At 42.9% G+C, this 19,055-nt stretch overlaps 1 protein-coding gene across 3 annotated transcripts in view; it reads left to right on the top strand.

The window, feature by feature from the left end:
* The window catches only part of LOC148033163 (ARM repeat superfamily protein), a 169,839-nt gene that overhangs the window by 35,994 nt on the left and 114,790 nt on the right, over positions 1-19,055 (top strand). For all 3 annotated transcript variants that reach the window (XM_087681033.1, XM_087681032.1, XM_087681034.1), the window contains exons 5-9: positions 9,110-9,286; positions 10,965-11,135; positions 11,283-11,338; positions 11,433-11,522; positions 11,614-11,765. In XM_087681033.1, the coding sequence (XP_087537159.1) occupies positions 9,110-9,286; positions 10,965-11,135; positions 11,283-11,338; positions 11,433-11,522; positions 11,614-11,765 (646 nt within the window). The remainder of the gene's footprint in view (positions 1-9,109; positions 9,287-10,964; positions 11,136-11,282; positions 11,339-11,432; positions 11,523-11,613; positions 11,766-19,055) is intronic.

Raw genomic sequence — 19,055 nt, 5'->3', positions numbered from 1 at the left:
TCATGCCCCATGGACCCTGAGTCCAAGCTTTTGACAGCTGGAGTTCCTCTTACCGATCCCACCCGTTACAAGTGCCTTGTCGGCTCTCTTATCTGGCTGCTTCACACTCGGCCGGATATCTCTTTTGTGGTGGCTTTATTGTCTTCTTTTATGTAGACTCCTACCCAGGATCACTGGCAGGCGGCCTTGCGGGTTCTTCGCTATTTGCAGGGGACTCGATCCTTTGGGATCCTGTATGGAGATGGGATTACCCTTTCTGGATGGAGTGATTCTGATTGGGCCGGTGATGTGGTTTTGAGACGATCCACTACCGGTTATGCTTTCACCCTTGGATCTGGTGCTGTCTCTTGGAGCAGCAAGAAGCAGCCTACTGTGGCACTTTCTTCTACAGAGGCTGAGTATCGGGCCCTATGTTCGACCGCTATGGAGGCAGTTTGGCTCCGTCGCTTACTCGCGGAGATTGGCTTTTCCCAGACCGGACCTACGGAGCTGCGCGTGGATAACCAGAGTGCTCTTGCTCTGGCCAAGAACCCGGTGTTCCATGCTCGCACGAAGCACATTGAGGTTCAGTATCACTATGTTCGTGAGCGGATCGTGGATTCGGAGCTGGTGGTGGTCTATTGTCCTACGGCGGCCAATGCAGCTGATCTCTTTACGAAGCCCTTGCCTCAGGCTTCTTTGCTGCATCACATGCGGTTCTTGGGTCTTCAGACTCTCCCAGGAGTTGAGAGGGGGTGTTAGCCTGCTCTTCTTCAGTCTCAGTCTGTCATCTCCTGGTTGTGAGCTCCTGTCAGAGTCTGACAGGAGACAGAGGAGCTCTGTCAGTGCATTTTTGTGGCTGCTCTAGTCAGCATGCAGCCCTGGGTTTGTTCCAGCCCAAACTGGGCTGTTTTTGTCCTGACTGCCCATTTTTCTGGGCAGTCGGCCAGATCTGGCCAAAGTCGGCCAGATCTGGCTGGTTGGCCAAATCTGGCCAGGTCGGCTAGTTTGGCTGGTCGGCCAGTTTGCTGGCCTGGGGGCTATTTATATCAGCCCCCCCAGTCAGTCCAGCATTGTTCTCTGCAGGTACAGCACTGCTCCCTCCGTATCCGTCTCCGGCATTGGTGCTGCCACTGCTTCCAGTCTGTCCTGGTTCCCTCACTGACGCTCCGGGCTGCGTGCAGGGACTGTTCTGTCCATTCCAGTGTATTCAGCATTCATCTCAGTCAGTGCAGACTTTCTTCCTTCATTCTTTGCTTTCTCTCTCCTCTCCTCTGTGTTCGTGTTCTTCTTCCGTTGCGCACTCTCACAGGAGGATGCTCCAAACTCAAGGCTTGATGATGGAAAAGGGTGCGTGAAAGCAAAAGAGGAAGGGTGAAGGCATCCATGAGCCATGAATTGCAATGTCCTCTTGAAGGGGTGTGAGGGCAATGGAAGGGGCTGGTGAGAGAAGGGAAGTGGTAGTGACCAATGAAGGAGGTGAAGAATGATTGAAGAGAGAGTTGTGGAATGAATGAAGTGATTGCCTATTTATAGGTATCAGCTGTCCAAGGTGGTGCACCATTATATGGACGCCCACTGAAAAAGTAGCCAAAATGTGGACACAAGCCCTTTTTGGGATTGTCAATGCGAAACGCTAAATGAAGTGTGTGAATTGAAGAGGTGGTTTCTCAACACCCCCTCTCAAGCTCAAAAAGGGATGAAGAAAGAGGAGCGAAGAGAGATACTATGAAGAAGAAGAGGATCCCAGAGATCCAAGATTTCGTCTCATTCAGCCAAAGTTCTCTATGTACCGGATTTAGGTTTCAACCTCTTGGGTGTTCATGGTCTTACACAACTTGGTGCCCACATGGTATTTACACAAGATGCGGTGTCGGTGTAGGATGCTTCTACATGTGTTGTTCTTTGGACATGATCCTAGGAGGGTGGGCTTTATATGCTCATAGCCTTAGCCGCGAGGCCTTCCTATGAGCTTGGGTTGCTTTGGCATGCTCGTTATGGTCATCTCAATTTTGATGCTATATGACGTTCTTCTCGGAAGAAGATAGTGGAGGGACTTTTGACTTCTCTCCTATTCACACTTTGTGTCCTAGTTGTTTGAGGGGCAAGTAGCATAGACAGCCACATCCTTAGGTTGCCACTAGGAGGGCTTCTACCCCACTTGAGTTGGTTCACACCAACCTTTGCAACCCTATAGGCATGGCCTTCGTTGGGAAGGCCAAGTATTTGATGTTGATCGTAGACGACTTCGGTCCTTATGTGTGGCCTTATTTTTTGTAGTACAAGAGCGAGGAGTACTTTTGTTTTTGCAAGTGGAAGATGGGGATACATACTATTTCCAAAGTTTGTGACATACGAGTAGATCATGGTGGAGATGGCTTGAACACACCTTCGGAGAATGGTGTGGTGGAGTGTGCGAATCGGATCATGCTAGAGCTGTCCCGATCGATGTTGGAGCATCGAGGTCTTTCTCATAACCCTTGGGGTGAGGCAGTGGCTACTGTGGTTCACATATGCAACTGTTTCCTGACTTTTGCGTTACAAGACATGACTCCTTATGAGGCTTTCTTTGGTTGATATCCTTCTGTGTCTCACTTCTGCATCTTTGGATATGATGCATTTGTCCACGTCGACAAGAAGAAGAGGAAGGCGAAGCTCAACTCAAAGTCCAGGAAGCCCATCTTTGTGGACTTCAACACTATGATGAAGGACTATCGATTGTACGACCCGACGAGATGGAAGCTTGAGGTGATGAGGCTTTGGCCTCCTAGGATCCTATTGATAGTTCTAGTCTAGGTGATTCTTTGTCATTGACTGATCCTCCCCCCTCAAATTTTCTCCTTTCAGGCTATATTTTTGCATCCCTTTCTTGTCTTCAGCTCGGCCCCCTCTTGCTTCTCCACTCTCTACTTCGGCTCCCCTACCACCTTTAACGGATGGGACTAGTACTTATTTTTCGTCGCATACTTCCATCCCTTCAACATCCCTTCTGGAGTCTTCTAGGGCTGCTCAACCATCAGAGGGGGAGCCTTCTTCAGATGAGGAGGATTTATCTTTCGTCCCTACCCTAGATAGGTGCATTATAGGTACCAGAGACTACTCAGTCTCCCTTGCAGCAAGATGAACCTATTTAGGTCCCTCATTGGTATTGATTGCTTATGCATGATTCCAATGTTTCTCACATTCTTGCTACTCCTCAAGTTCCATGTAGATCAGCTCACTTATAAGCCTAGTGGAATAGTTCACTTTGTGAACTATGCTCTTATGTCACAGATTCTTCATGTTAGTGAGCCTACTATAGTTGAAGTGGCTCTTGCATAGGATGCTTGGTGTCAAGCCATCCAGGAGGAGCTCGATTCTATCAAGCATAATCAAACTTGGGAATTGGTTCGAAGCGGAAGGTGATAGGTGTGAAGTGGGTCTAATATCTTGCAGATGGCTTCTTGGACAAGCACATAGCTAGGCTTGTTACCAAGGGTTTTGCTCAAAGGGCAGGTTTGGACTATTTTAAGACTTTTGCACCTATAGTTCGGACGTCTACTATTCGGCTTATTTTGGCTCTTACAGCCCATATTTATGATGGATGTCAAGTCTACCTTGTTGAATGGTGTCCTTGAGGAGGAGATTTATGTTCCTCAGCCTCCGGGTTTTCTTGTGCAAGGGAAGGACCATGTCTACAGATTGCGGAAGGCCCTCTATGGCCTGAAGCAGGCTCCTCGAGCTTGGTACTAGAGGATTGATCGCTTCTTTCGATAGAGTGGCTTCCATCAATCAACTCATGACCCCAACCTATACTTCAAGGTTGACATGTGTTTTGCTCATCTTGTATGTGGATGATCTTATTATTACAGGGAGCTCTACTCTGGAGGTTAAACGTACTTGGGAGGTTTTGCGACAAGAGTTTGACATGATGGATCTTGGGATTCTCCGCTTCTTCCTTGGATTGGAGACCTATCAGATAGCACAAGGCATTTTTTTTTCGCAGCACAGGTACTTTTTCGAGCTTCTCTTGGAGTTTGCTATGGCCAATGGTTGGCCTATTTCTTGCCCCATGGACCTAGAGTCCAAGCTTTTGGTAGCTAGAGGTCCTTTTATAGATGCCACCCGTTATAGGTGTCTTGTTGGCTCCCTCATCTGGCTTATTCACACTCCGCCGGATGTTTCTTTTGTTGTGGCATTGTTGTCTTCTTTCATGAAGACTCCCACTCAAGAGTATTGGAGAGTAGCCTTGCGCGCTCTTTGTTATTTACAGCGGACTCGATCCTATGGGATCATGTATGGAGAGGGGGTTACTCTCTTTGGTTGGAGTGATTCTAATTGGGTAGGTAATGTGGATTTGCTTCGGTCCACTATAGGTTATGCCTTTTCCGTTGGATCAGGAGTTATCTTGTGGAGCAGCAAGCACCAGCCTCCTATGGCCCTTCTTCTATAGAAGCAGAGTATCGTGCAGTATGTTCTATAGCTATGGAGGTGGTTTGGCTTCGCCACATGTTGGCAAAGATTGGTTTTTCATAGCATGGACCTACATGTTAGCAGATATGTCAGTTCATGGCTGAGTCTGTGCATGTCAGTGCACTAGGGCACCAGGATGTTATCCTGATTATTTAGGCATTTTTCTTGGCATTTTAGGATGGCCATTTTAGCATCTTTAGCTGGCCAACCAGCATTAAATGCTGGCTGACCTGACATGATTTATTGCATTATTTTTGCCTATTTATTCAGACTCCACATTCATTGGCCATTCATCACTTGATTGGTTCTGGTGGAGGGAGAGGAGCAAGCATCAGTGCCTTTACGGCCAGTAACTCACATTGGTTTTGTATTGTCCCATATCTTGGTATATGGATTCCACTTCCCAAGTATCTCTTTGCTTGTGAGTTCCTTGTGCAGCGTTCTTTTCTTTTGCAGTGTTTCTCTTTCTCTTTTCTTTGTCTCTTGTGTACAACAGTCTATTACAATAGTTTTCCACACGCGTCCATCACTGCATCCACTTTTGACATGGTATCAAATTGCAAGATCATTGTTCCTGCTGCTGTTTTACACTGTTTTAGGTCTGAGTTTTGACTTCTCGTCTGCTGATTGGACCTGTTCTGACTGCTGCGACTGATTTACAGCTTGGGCGACCATCTTTTGATCATTTTTGGTGTGTCTTCTCAGCATTTTGTAGACTGCCATTTTCGTTTTCAGCTTTTTGGGTCTGTTTCAGGGTTGGGGACAAGTTGGGTGACAATATTTTCAGGTTGGTTATGGTTATTTTTGGTTTGTCTTCTCACTGTGTGGTACATTACTCAGCTTTAGAGAGGGTTCATATGCATCCAATTGTCATGTTCTCATCACTACACTTTGGTTATTGTTGATCTTTTCTCTATGTGCTTTCTTTACTACTTGGAACTCATGCAATCCTTGTGAGTTTGTATTCTTGGCATACTTTTCTCCCTAAAGATCCCTTATCTTTCTTCATCTTCTGTGTATCTCCCTCATCATGGCTCTTCGACATCTTCTCCTGATGGTTAACATGCAAATATTCTTTATTCATCTACAAGTGTTATGTTGGAGACTTGCTGTGTTTAGCTCCAGGTTTCTATGAGGATGCTATCTCTTGGTACTTCAGAGGTTCCAGTTGCAGAGAGGGGTGTCATACCATGGAAGAAGAAGAGCTCTCAGTGCTATTATTGTGGCAAGAAGGGACACCTTCGAAAGGACTAAAGGACATTAGCAACTTTACAACAGGAGCAGGTGCAGATGGTGACGATGGATGACGACTCTCTCGGCGAGCCTTCCTCTTCTCTAGGTCCAAGTTTCAGCTCCATCTATGTGGCCTCGGCATTGGCTGCAGGGGTCTCCCTTCCAGGCTGCTAGTACCCCTCACAACTCTCTAGTGCCAGAGAGGGAGTGTGAGAGGGTGGTGAGATGGGGTAGGTGAACCTCATCTATATAGGTATATAGGTGCACAGGTTCCAGAGAGGGGTTTCTTTGACGCACCACTCGAAATCTAGTAGGTTCAAATCGTGGAGCTGGGCTTGACATCTAGGTTCATGATGAGCTGTTTATTTGACATAGAGCGGGATTGGCTTCTAGTCTGAGCTCACATGAGGGGACACTTTGGGGGTCTGGCCAAAGGCTGAGAATCCATGGTTACATATGTTTAGAGGCATTTTTGATCAAATGATATTGTATGCTACTGCGAGACATTGTTGACAGATATTGAGATCTTCTATGATTCTTCTCTATTTTCAGGTGCTGGTACGATCAATATCGACATCATGTTCTCTCCGAGCCACTTTGGTGGTGGCTTGCACACCCATTGCTTGGGTATCCATGGTTCTACTCTGGTGGTCCTTGTTCTATGTACTATGATGGGACATTATAATTGTATATTGTGTTGTATCAGATCAGCCATGATCTAAGAGAGGGTGTTAGTAGATATGTGGTTGAGTCTGTGCATGTCAGTGGGTTAGGGCACCAAGATATTATCCTGATTATATAGGCATTTTTCTTGGCATTTTAGGTGGCCATTTTAGCATTTTTTGCTTATGGCATTATTTTTGCCTATTTATTTAGGTTTCTCCACATTCATTGACCATTCATCACCTGACTGGTTCTGGTGGAGGGAGAGGAGCATGTGTGAGTGCCTCCACAGCTGGTGACTCACATTGGTTCTATATTGTCTCATATCTTGGTATATGGATTCCATTTCTGAAGTATCTCTTTGCTTTTGAGTTTCTTGTGGAGTGTTCTTTTCTTTTGCCCGGTTTCTCTTTCTCTTTTCTTTCTCTTTTGTATAGTAGTCTATTACGGTAGTTTTCCACACACTTCCATCACTACATCCACTTTTGACACTACGGAGCTACGTGTGGACAAGTTCTCTAGCTCTGGCAAAGAACCCCGTGTTTCATGCTCGCATGAAGCACATCTAGGTTCAATACCACTATGTTCGAGAGTGGATCCTAGATTCTAAGTTAGCGGTGGCCTAGTGTCCCACGGAGGACAACATAGTTGATCTCTTCACAAAGTCTTTGCCCAGGGCAGGGCTCCTGTGCTTCATCACATGAGGTTGTTGGGCTTTTAGACACTCCTAGGATTTGAGAGGGGGTGTTAAGTTGCCTATGTTAGTTATGTTAGTTTGTCATCTCCTAGTTGTGAGTTCTTGTTGGAGTGTGGTGGAGACATAGGAGCTCTGGCAGTTAAGGTGCATTTTCTATAATTGTCGGCTTCCTGTGTGCATTCCTAGGCCAGTTACTACTTTCCTCAGTATGCGTATACTTGTCGACATTATCATTGTCATCTGAGATTTTTCCGAGGTCACCCCTACTTTTTTTGGCATTTTCCCTTGAGTGACCAGCATCAAATGTTGGTCGGCCAACATTTATGGCCTCTACAAGAGTAGACTGGCCAGTTTCTTAGGGATTTGGCTATTTATAGGCCCCCCCCCCCCCCCCCCCCCCCCCCCCCCCCAATCAACATTCTTCTTCAGTCAGTGCAGTATTCTTCCTTCATCCTCTGCTTCCTCTCTCCCTCTCTCTCTACTTCTCTCTGTGTTTGTCTTTCTCTTTCGTTGTGCACTCTCACACCTTCGACTCATAGAGTAGGTTGCATCCTTGACTAATGACTGCTAGTAGTAAGCACCCCAAGTGACTATTAGCAAAGTACATATCTTGGGTGATAAAGAGTCTATTGTCAGATTGCATTTCTGTTTTATGCTAGGTGCATTAAATACTCACTTACTAATATTTTGTCCCACATTTACTTCTCGCATGGTTGTTAAGTACGAAAAGTATGGTATGGTATGGTAGCATAAAATACGGTACTAAATGCTACCTTAAGACTTTTGAAGGTACAATATGATAAACATACTTATCCTTTCCTAAAAGCTACTTGCAGCCTAATTTTTGTGAGGAAGAAAGATAGAAAAGTTATTTGAATCTGAAATTACATGGTCAAATGAGAGAATCAGATTAATATAAGAAGCATTTAACTCATCCCAAAGTGCAGATTGGACTGGAAAAGAAGTATGAGTTTTGTTGGTTCCTTATGGTACTAATACGTAAGGTATTTACCTATAGTACGGTATAGTATGAACCCTTTTGTATGTGGTACTAGTGCAACTATGGTTTCTTTATACCTGAGATTTCCATAGTATGTTTTCAAACTATGGGGTAGATGCTGGTGGTTTTACACCTCTACTATGGCTTCGTTCTTCCATCTCCCGTAGACCACCCTAAGAAGCCTTGTATGTATTTGTTATTTGATTTGATCGGCATTCAGCTCCAGCTAGATTGTTGAGCACTTTTATTTTATTGCATTTTCTTTGAAGTGATTTAATTAGCCCTAACCTATTTTACCCAAAAAATAAAGAGCAGCCATCTCTCCTTGTATCACTTTACGGAATATTGCACTTGTAAATGCAGAAGCATCGGCAAAATACAACTGCATGCAGCCTCCAGAACAACCAAGTGGCAGCACACAACTTACAAGTGATAGGTTGAAAGTGCAAGCACCCAACCAACCTAACATAGCTTTAATAGCACAAACGAAGAGTCTTGTGACATGGCCCTTCTTTTGTTCAACACCAGACTCAGTTGGGCTATCATTGTCCTCTGTGGCTGGCTATTTGTTGCCACTGCTCGTAAGAGCAGCTAAGCCAGGGTGATTTCTTTAGACATACCCCATTGCACTGGCCAGCCACAAGCACAGAAGTTTTCAGCTTTCCTTGCACTTTTCTGCTATGACTATCATTGGTGTTATTTACATATTTGGAAAGAGAGAGTGTCATAGAAAGTAAACATTAGTGAACTGCACAACATACACTAATCTAGTGTTGGGTACTCTATTCTGAAAAACGCCTGAGCATTATGTCATGATAGTTCAATTAACTTTGTTTCTATAGATTATGTTGTTAAGAATGTCTGAAATTGTGGGTTATGCATGATAAAAGTTCGTTATTTGTTGTGTTTTTCGTCAAAATGCTTCTTTGTTAGCCTAGAATTTTAATGGTGTCCATAGGTCGTAATCTTAGATGGGGTCAGCTATCTTGTTCTTCAGTGGCGACTGTCTCCTTGTTGTTTGTTTGCAGTAGTTGAGCCTACACAGTTAAGAGCATTTTGATATAGTGCATTGTTTTCTTTGTCAGGCTTACTGTTTGGAAGTGGCACGCAAGAATCTAAGATCAAAGACAGCAATTTCTTTCAGCGTTGCTATACTTACGGAGGTTTTGGCAGCAGTCTCATCAGTTGAAGCATCACTTTTAAACAGAGTGATTCCTTACATTATACGAAGCTTTGAGAAGGGGTCTCTAGTAGAGTCTCAAGTGCGTATGCTGCTCAAAACCAAAAAAAGAAAAAAAGAATCATTAATGGAAATCTGATGTGCTCCCTGAACTCCTTGCATGTTAGCTTGTTGTATTTGTATAATTGTCTATTATGTTGTTCTTCCAACCATTCATACACAGCTTAATTTATGGTACTAAGAAGACCCTACACAGCTGATATGTGCTTTGTGAAACAAAGCACTGTTGTGTTTGTGTTTAGGCTGCTTAGCCTTCATTCCACCAAGGATATCCTATACAAAGTTAAAAAGCACTTTATTAGAGCAGGTCTAAGTTTATTGTGGTTTGTTGTTTCTTGCGACGTTCTAGCACTTGATCTGGCATTGCCTGTGGTTGAGTGCCTTTACCAAGCATATGGAGCTCTAAATTGTTTTTCTTGTTACAAGAAATTTGAGAAGGTAGCTCTAGTGACAGATTTCATATATGATTGTGCCCTGTAGAGAGGTGGTAAATTGTTGGTGGGGATTTGTGGATGTTGTGGAGGCTGGTTGAGCTGTGTGGGTGCAAACAATTGTGTGCAAGACCCTGATCGGTAATGGGTAGTCCCTATAAATGTGGCACTGCTTATTCTTCTCTGTGTTCAACGGTTGCAGTTCTTCCGCTTCTGTTGTCTCACACAATTGAAGCAGATGGAATCCATCATAGAAAGCATGTGAACAGAACTGCAATACCATCAAGTTAACTGCCACTCAGGTGACCAGCCATGGTGCTTCCTGTCCCTCTCTCTCCAAGGATATGAGGTGATGCAATATGATAATGGAGGAGTGGGAGAGCCTGTGAATAGACTTTAGTGGAGCATACAAGCAACCAACTGACCAGCATTTGGAGACCCAAGAGAATGAGGTCGGCCAGTGTGAATGCAATTGCCTAGTGGCCAAAATGTGGTAACCACTGAAGCCCATGAAATGCGCCGCCCCCCGCCCCCCCAAAGCAACACCAAGTGGGGAAAAAAAGCCCAGCTGCCCCTCACCCGTTCTCCCTCCTCCCCATAGCCTGTGCTGAGGCCACCTTGATTTTATTTCCAAGCGATATTATTTTTACACTGTTATTTAGGAAAAGTGCTATCTTAATTGCCTTTGGTTTTAACAAGGAGTGTAGTTTCACAAGTATCAAAGGCAAGGCAGGAAGGGTCAATACCACCTTGTAACATTTTCACACAGTCTTTAGTGCACCCCTTTCCATTCTAACTTCGTTTCACAGTCCACTGTTACTCAATACCATGCTCTATATTCTAGTATACCCTATTGAGTTGACAGGGAACCACTTAAGCTCAATTCATCACTGTATAACACACGTGCTGCCTGATGGCTCATACATTAGCTGCAAATCTCAGAAATACATGTGCCACAGAGCGATGTGACTTTTTACTCAAACATCTACAGGATAATTAGAGAAGTGCTGGGGTTTGAGAGTACAAATAGTTGTTTGTTGATATATGTATCATAGTTAGCTCCTGTTCTTTCTCCAGTTCTACTGTCTGTGTAGACTTCTTGAGGCCTTTGATTGGGTGGCTTTCTGCTGCTTTTTACACCTATGAAATACCTTCAGTTTACAACAATACTGCATATTCTGCTATTTTAGTAGCTTGTTTACTTCCTAGATGTTTGGAAGGTTTAAGATGTTCACTAACCGGCTAGTTTATATCAAATGATTATGACAGATTGGAGGTCTGATGATAGCTGGAACGTTAATAAATAAGTCAAATCTGTCAAAAGAGACAGTTCAGTTGATTTGTAATCTCATGGCTAAATTACTGCACAATGAAGCGGGAGAAAGTGAAGGTAGCAAATTAGGGCAGATGGCTTTGTTGATCATGGTACAGGTGATGCAGGTGTGTGTGGCTCTTTCAGCTCACATACAACTTTTTATGAAGTTGAACTTGGAGGCTAACATCCAAACTCCAGTTGTTATTGTAGTGTATGATCTTTTAAGTAGCCAATGTTTTTAGTCTGGGTCTTGATCCTTGCACTTCTTTCAGACTCAAGCACTGAACATATTTCCCCAGAAAGCATTCAAAGACGTCGTTAGAGTGAGGTAAAATTTAAAATTTGTTTTCTTTGTTAAGCATTGCTTTATGATTTGTATTGTTGATCCAATCAGTGATCATTTTAATGGCTTTGTGTTACAGGGAGCTCCCTGAAATCATAAGCAGGATAGACAAGAAATTCAATGTGGAGAGGTTTCTCTCTCTTTTGATCAGTAGTGTTATCAATCACTGGTCAGTGTCCAAGGTTTTAATCCATTTTCAGATTAGTGAGTTAAAAAACAAATAAGAGTAATCTTAAAAGTCTGTCTGTTATCTCTGACAGCATGATAAGCCCACATTATGGCCAGTTTCTCCAAGAAATGATACATAGGATGCCACTCAAAAATTATGCTGAGTCTATGGTGATAGATCTTCTGAAGTTGTGTTCCGAAACTCTTCAATCACAGGACGAAGTCTCTAAGCAATTGGAAATATGTAAGGCTATTTTTTGTTCTGTCCATCATTTTAGGAAGAGTTAAAAAGATCTTTTGTCTTTTTGGAATGAAAATGTGCCTCTGCTGATTTTATAACATTGTGAAGTAAAAAACAGGGAAGGTTTACTTCTCACAACAAGGTCTAGGCTAATAATGATTTGTGTTCCTATCTTAGTATTTTCACTTGCTCTTTAGTTTTCTCAGGCAGTGATCTTCGGCTTGAAACTTCTTGTTTTCATAACTTGTGATTTTATCTTGCAAGAACTATCAAATTTATACCTTACTAAAGCCTTGTATTCACACAAAATTTTGAGCATAAGCATGCTAAGAGTTTTTCCAACTAACTTTACTCTTTCTTTGGGTTAGTAACCTTTGTTGATGTAGGTCCAATCAATCAAAACTTTTTACAGGTCTACACAAATCTTTTATGTAGATGGGATCACTTCAAACTAATGAAACTAAGGATGGCCCTACACAGACACATCGATGTTCTCAATCATCTTCTACAATGAAGCAAGAGTAATGCGACCAGTATCATGCATGCACACTCGTGCGATAAGCCACTGATCATGCAGCAAATAAACAAAATCCACAATAATTAAATTATAAATATAATTTCATAACGATGAAAGTGATACGTTTTGTGCTAAAAGGAGAACTTGTAGGTCAAATCCTTAACTAATGAAGGATCACTCATAATAAGAGGCCACAATACTTAGTCAAAGGTGCCTAAGTGACATCTGTGTGGCATATTAGATACTGTTTGTGTTGCATATTAGATGCTATTTCTAAATGGCAAGAATTTCCTGGCAATAGTTTACAATAAGCGATTTTAAAGCTTGTGGCTTTTAGTCTTTCTTCACACTGAGATGTTTTGATCTCTGAAGTCTTTTCTTGTGATGCTCCACCAGCCATGCAACTTATGAATGCTAAATAGGTGTTTCCCTAGTGATTGGTACCAAAGAACCATACCTTGAGCAGTGCTTGAACAGAAGGCTCAAGTCTTTCAGGGTGTTCAAAACTTCCATTCTTGTATGTTGATGTGGTCATCCTTTGAATCAAACATATCCTCTAGTGCAGGCAGATATCTCATAGTAGTCTTAAGCAAAGGAATGTGTGGTGCTTGATATTGGCAATATGTTTCTTCATGTCTTACTATTCAATCCTGATTCTGAAGACATCCTAGAATGTGTGTTCCTACCATTTTTTCGACTGTCAAGTTGGAAACAAAGATCAAAAGCATGCACTCAGTCACTTGAAAATGATTCTTCAGATGTTCTTTGTCCACACAAACTGGTAGATGGGCTTAAATTGTTTCACGTGCCTTTGCTTTTTGGTGTATCTTGACGTTTATGGAGGGCATATTTTCTCAATCAAATGGTACACATGTCATCTAATATAAAATGATTTACCACAAACTTGAAAGTCTGACTTAACAGATCTACAGCATGGATAGATTTCCCAGAAATCAATAAATATATACAAAAATACAATAGATTATCCTTGTCCCAACTGGTTATTTATTCTGGCTTTGTAATAGATTTCCCCTTTGTTAATATGTTTTGTTTTCGCAGTCCTTTATAGGGCTGTTTTGTACATTGTACTTTGCCTTGGGTTTCTTTGTCTTGAGAGGATTTATTAATAGAATCTTTCTTTTCTCTAAAAATAAAGAAAGCCATCCATATGACTTAAATTCAGCTAGTGTGCCTGTGCTGCACTGTGGGTGTGTTTGGGATACATTTGTAGTGGTTTTATTTGATTTATCCAGTGGCCAGGGTCCCCAAAGAATCCAGTATATGCAACCAGCACATTCAAATCGAATCTGTGCACAATGTCTCTCTGGGGCATATTACAGAGGCAAGGCTTCACTTGATGATTGGAGAGGGAAAGGGAGCTAGGTCCATGTAAGTGGCTATCTTTGTACCACGTGGTGCATCTTGTGCTTCATGATGTCCACCTGGATCTGTAGATTCAGCTTATTGTGGCGGAGCTGTGTTGAAGGTGTGTCTGGGAGTAGGGTTGTACGAAAGGAGTGGAATGCATCATCCATCTAAAGTGGTGGTTTTCAGAGCCTCGAAGGAAGTTCTACTGGTGGTCACATCTTGTGGGGCATCTTCTGAGGTGTGGGAGAAGCTTCAACTCATGTATGAGGCCCCATTGACCATGCAGGCTTTTACCCTCTACAGCCAGTTGTAGACTATCTAGGTTGAGTCTATTGATACTATTCAATAATTTGTCTTTCCAGTGACATAGATTCAAAATCAACATCCCAACATGCAGTTAGTTCTACATGAAGATATTAGCAGTTTAGTGAATTCATGTGTGAGTTTGGGTGTCTAACTTTGGGCTGTGCATTATTGATCTGTGGGTGCAAGTTTTTGGCCCTCATCATATGGCCGAGACTGGTTATTTTTGGCTGGTTGACCAGCTATTATTATTTGATTGTTTTCTGGCCAACTTTTCCTGTTTGGTGGCCTTTTTATTGGCCTGGATTCTCTCCTCCAGTCATTCATCACTCACAGACCTCTTGAGCAGGTCGTGTTGGAGCGAGCGAGCTAGTATTAGTGCCTACATAGCCAGTGACTCATTGTTGTATTCAGTGTCTCATGTCTTGGTATATAGGTTCCATTTCCCCAGCATTCTTCTAAGTTCTCCTTTGCTGTGTTCTTCATTTCTTTTGGAGTTTTTCTTCTTTCTTGTATTGTGCAGTCTATTACGACAGATTCTCATGCTTCCATTGCTGCACATACTTCTGACATGCTATCAGACATCCGTGCTCGGGCTTTGGGTGCTCTTTTCTGCTGCTGGCAGTCTGCCCTCACTCTGTTTTACTCCTGATCTGTCTTCCTTTGTCTGCTGCAGCCTGGGTGATGAGAAAAGTGAAGAATACAAGATGTCTCAGGATGGAATGGGATGAGGAGATTGGCCAGGTCATAAACCCCTTTTATAGAATGGTTTGAGCCAATTGTCTGCCAAAATTCTCACACCTTGTCATTTTAGGAAACTTAGCTAGAACTTTGGTTTTTGGCTGTATGAGACTTGGAGGAAAATATATCATTATTGGAGGTTAACTTTAGACTAAAATCTGAGGTTTAGCAATAGTTTCCAAATGGCTACTCTTTTTTAATGGGCTGAATTGTGTTGTAGGCGAGTCTGTGCGTGAGCTGAGCTGAGAGTGCAGATGCGGAGAGTTGAGAGAAGTAGAGAGAGAGAGAGTGAGCACGTCACAATGGGTATTTGGTACAATGACTAGTGTACCACATTTTAGGCTTTGAATATATATAAAGTACAAAGTGTAAGGGTGCGTTCACACCTGAACACAATAAAAGGCACGGTGATCCTTTATTCCCAACAACCTCCCACCTAAAGGCAACATGCTTGAAGTTAGAGGAAAGAATCAACTAAGTCTATGTATGTACAAAGCTGAAAGGCACATATACTATCCAACCCCCATCATCTGGCGGCAATGAGCAAACCGCTCGGCTGTTAGACCTTTCGTGAGAAGGTCTATAGGATTATCATCTGCATGTACCTTGACAAGCTCAATGCCTTTGCTGTCAAGTACATCCCGGATGAAGTGATACTTCACCTGTATGTGCTTTGTCTTTGCATGAAAGACAGGATTTTGTGCTAGCATGATAGCACTGTGACTGTCAAAGTGGAGGATAGGAGCCTTTGTAATCCCAAGCTCTCTCACCAGTCGTGAAAGCCATAAAGTCTCTTTGCATGCCTCTGTGGCAGCCACATATTCTGTCTTTGTAGTAGACAGTGTAACACACTTTTGTAGCCTAGATATCCAAGAGATTGCTCCTCCTGTGAACATAAACACATATCCTGAAGTAGACTTCTTGCAGTCAGGATGGCTAGCATAGTTTGCCTCCGTGAAACCAATGTAAGAATCGATTAGGCACGGAGATCGAGGCAGACAGTCGTTACGGGTAGTGAGAGAGAGAGAGAGTGCGAGAGAGCAGAGCAGAGAGTGAACACGTTTTTCGGTACAAATGACGAGTGTACCACTTTAGGTTTTTAGATAGATATATGTGTGAAAGTACAATGTGCTAAGGGCGTGTTCACACCAATGCACATATAAAAGGCACGATGGCCCTTTATTTCCAACAACCTTTCACCTAAAGGCAATGTGTCTTAAGAAGAGAAAAGAACCAGCTACGTCTAGGTATGTACAAAGCTAAAATAAATATATCTATCCAACTCCCATCATCTGTCGGCAATGAGCAAACGGCTCTGTTGGAAGACTCTTCGTGAGAAGGTCTGCAGGATTATCATCTGTATGCACTTTGACAAGTTCAATGCTCTTGCTGTCAAGTACATCTCTAATGAAGTGGTACTTCATTTGTTATGTGCTTTGTCTTTGCATGAAAGACAGGATTCTGTGCTAGAATGAAAGCACTCTGACTATCACAATGGAGAACATGTAACTTTGAGATGCCAAGTTCTCCCACCAGACGTAAAAGCCATAAAGCCTCCTTGCATGCCTCAGTGGCAGCCACATACTCTGCCTCTGTAGTAGACAATGCAACACACTTTTGTAGCCTGGAGATCCAAGAGACTGCTCCTCCTGTGAAAGTAAACACATACCCAGAAGTGGACTTTCTGCAATCCGCATGACCAACATAGTCTGCATCCGTAAAGCCAACAACAGATGCCTTTTGCTTTCCAAAGCAGATGCACAACTCCTTTGTGCCTTTGAGGTATCTCATAATACCTTTCATTGCATCCCAATGCTTCTTGCTAGGGGTTGCCATAGATCTGCTAACCACTCCCACTGCAAAGGCAATGTCAGGACGTATGGCAACCATAGCATACATCAAATTGCCAACAGCTGAAGTGTATGGTATCTTGGCCATTTCAGCCTTCTCATCATCAGATGTAGGGCTATCCTCTGCACTGAGTTTCACATATGGAGGCAATGGAACCCCAATTGTTTTCCCTCCCTCCATATTGAAACGTTGCAAAACTTTGGAGATATACTCCTGCTGAGATAGATAGAGTAAGTCTTTAGATCTATCTCTGAGTATTCGCATGCCAAGAATGTGATTTACATCACCCAGATCCTTCATGTCAAAGCTGCCATGAAGACTTTGCTTCAATGAATCCAAGGCATGAGTATCCCTCCCAGCAATCAGTATGTCGTCAACATACAAAACCAAGATAATCAGGCTGCCATCTGCTGCCTTCTTGGTGTACAAGTAGTGATCCACTTGACTTCTATGAAAGCCTTGGGACTGCATGAATATATCAAACTTATGATACCATTCTCTTGGTGCTTGTTTCAGCCCATACAAACTCCTTTTGAGTTTACATACCATTTTTTCTTTCCCTTGTTCAACAAACCCTTCAGGCTGCTGCATATATATGTCTTCATGCAGATCACCATGTAAAAACGCAGTCTTTACATCCATTTGTATGAGTTCCATATCTTCAACTGCAACCAAGCCCAAAATGGTTCTCAATGTAGTCATCTTGACTACAGGAAAGAAAATCTCATCAAATCAATTCCATGCTCCTGCTTGTACTCTTTTGCAACCAATCTTGCTTTGTACTTTGATGAGGAACCAGAAGTGACCTTCATCTTGTAAACCCATTTGCATGGAAGTGTTTTTTGCCCTTTAGGCAACTGTACCAAGTCCCAAGTGCCATTTTTTTCAAGAGATTCCATCTCTAACAGCATGGCTTTATACCATTTCTTGCTGTTCTGTCTGTCCATTGCTTCCTTGAAGCAAGAGGGTTCACCACAATCTGTCAACATGACATACTCAGCCACATTAATTGCACCAGGAACAAACCTGTCAGGTCGCCTAGTAGCCCTAGACGATCTCCTAACCCAATGGTCATTGTTTGTTGGCTGTTCTTGCAAAATTCCATTTTCAATATGCTGTCTTGGCATTTCAGCGTGCAAATCAGCATTAACAGCTTGCTGTCCTGGCTGTTCCCGCACATGTAATGGCTCATTTTCATGGGCAATAGCTGGTTGATCATTTCCAGCATCATTTCCTGCATTCACAGGTTCATTTACAACAGGTATTTGCTGCTGTACAGCGGACACATTTTGCTGTTCAAAAGGTATTTCTTCCCGGAATACAACCCTACGGATCTCCTCAGTCTTTTCGGGCTGTTTGTGCATGCGATCTTCTCAGAAGATAACGTCATTGTTGCGTACTACTTTCCTTTTCTCGAGATCCCACAATTTATATCCCATTTCACCCTCATCACCATATCCTAGGAAAATGCATTTACAAGACTTTGGCTCAAGTTTGGCTGCGTTTTTTTTTATGAATGTGCACAAAAGCCTCGCAACCAAACACTTTCAGATGAGCATATGAAGGTGGCTTGCCCAACCACGCTTCTTGGGGAACTTCCCTCCCCCCCCCCCCCGCCCCCCGCCCCCCCCAAAAAAAAAAAAAGAGCTGTTTGGTGACCGATTAATCAAGTGGACGGCTGTTATGACCGCCTCTGCCCAAAACCATGGAGTAATGCAGCATGAGACAGCATCGTACAAACATTATCCTATATGGTCCGATTCATAAGCTCTGCAACTCCATTTTGGGGTGGATTATGAGGGGCAGTGAGCTCTCTCTTTATCCCTTTGCTGTCACAAAATGCTTGAAAGGCCTTGGACACATATTCCCCACCATTGTCAGAGCGAAGACACTTAAGTGTCTTATCTGTTTGATTTTCAGTCAATGCCAAGAAATTTTTAAACTTGTCAAGCACTTCATCCTTGCTACGAATAGGGCAAACCCATACTTTCCATGTAGCATCATCGACAAAGGTGACAAAATATTTATTTTCCCCTAAAGATAATCCTAGCATTTGACATACATCCGTATGTACTAACTCTAGAGGAGAATATTTCAAAGAAAGAGACTTTTTATGTGATGTTTGTGCATGTTTGCAATAAATGCAATGATCACAATGCTCAAAATCAGCATAATGAAGACAAGGCAAGTAACCCAAACGAGAAAGCACTTTCATTCCTGTTTGACTCATGTGTCCCAACCGGCCATGCCACAAAGAAAGGCTTGGTTGCTCGGTCACGGCAACAACATGGTCACGCACACTAGATACATGAAGTGGATACAAAGTATTATTCTTGCAACCTCTGGCAATAACCCTAGATCCCTTACAGATCTTCCATTTTCCATCACCAAAGGTGGTATGAAAACCATTATCATCTAGCTGCCCTGTGCTAATCAAGCTCTTCTTGAGCTGAGGTACATGCCGTACATGCTGAAGTGTAAAGACAGAGCCATGCTGAAACTGTAACTGCACA

Source organism: Lygodium microphyllum, chromosome 7, assembly GCF_053477565.2.
Source record: "Lygodium microphyllum isolate KBCC chromosome 7, Lygodium_microphyllum_v1.1.10, whole genome shotgun sequence".
In the NCBI taxonomy this organism is placed as follows: Eukaryota; Viridiplantae; Streptophyta; class Polypodiopsida; order Schizaeales; family Lygodiaceae; genus Lygodium; species Lygodium microphyllum.
This window is presented reverse-complemented; position numbering and strand designations above follow the sequence as displayed.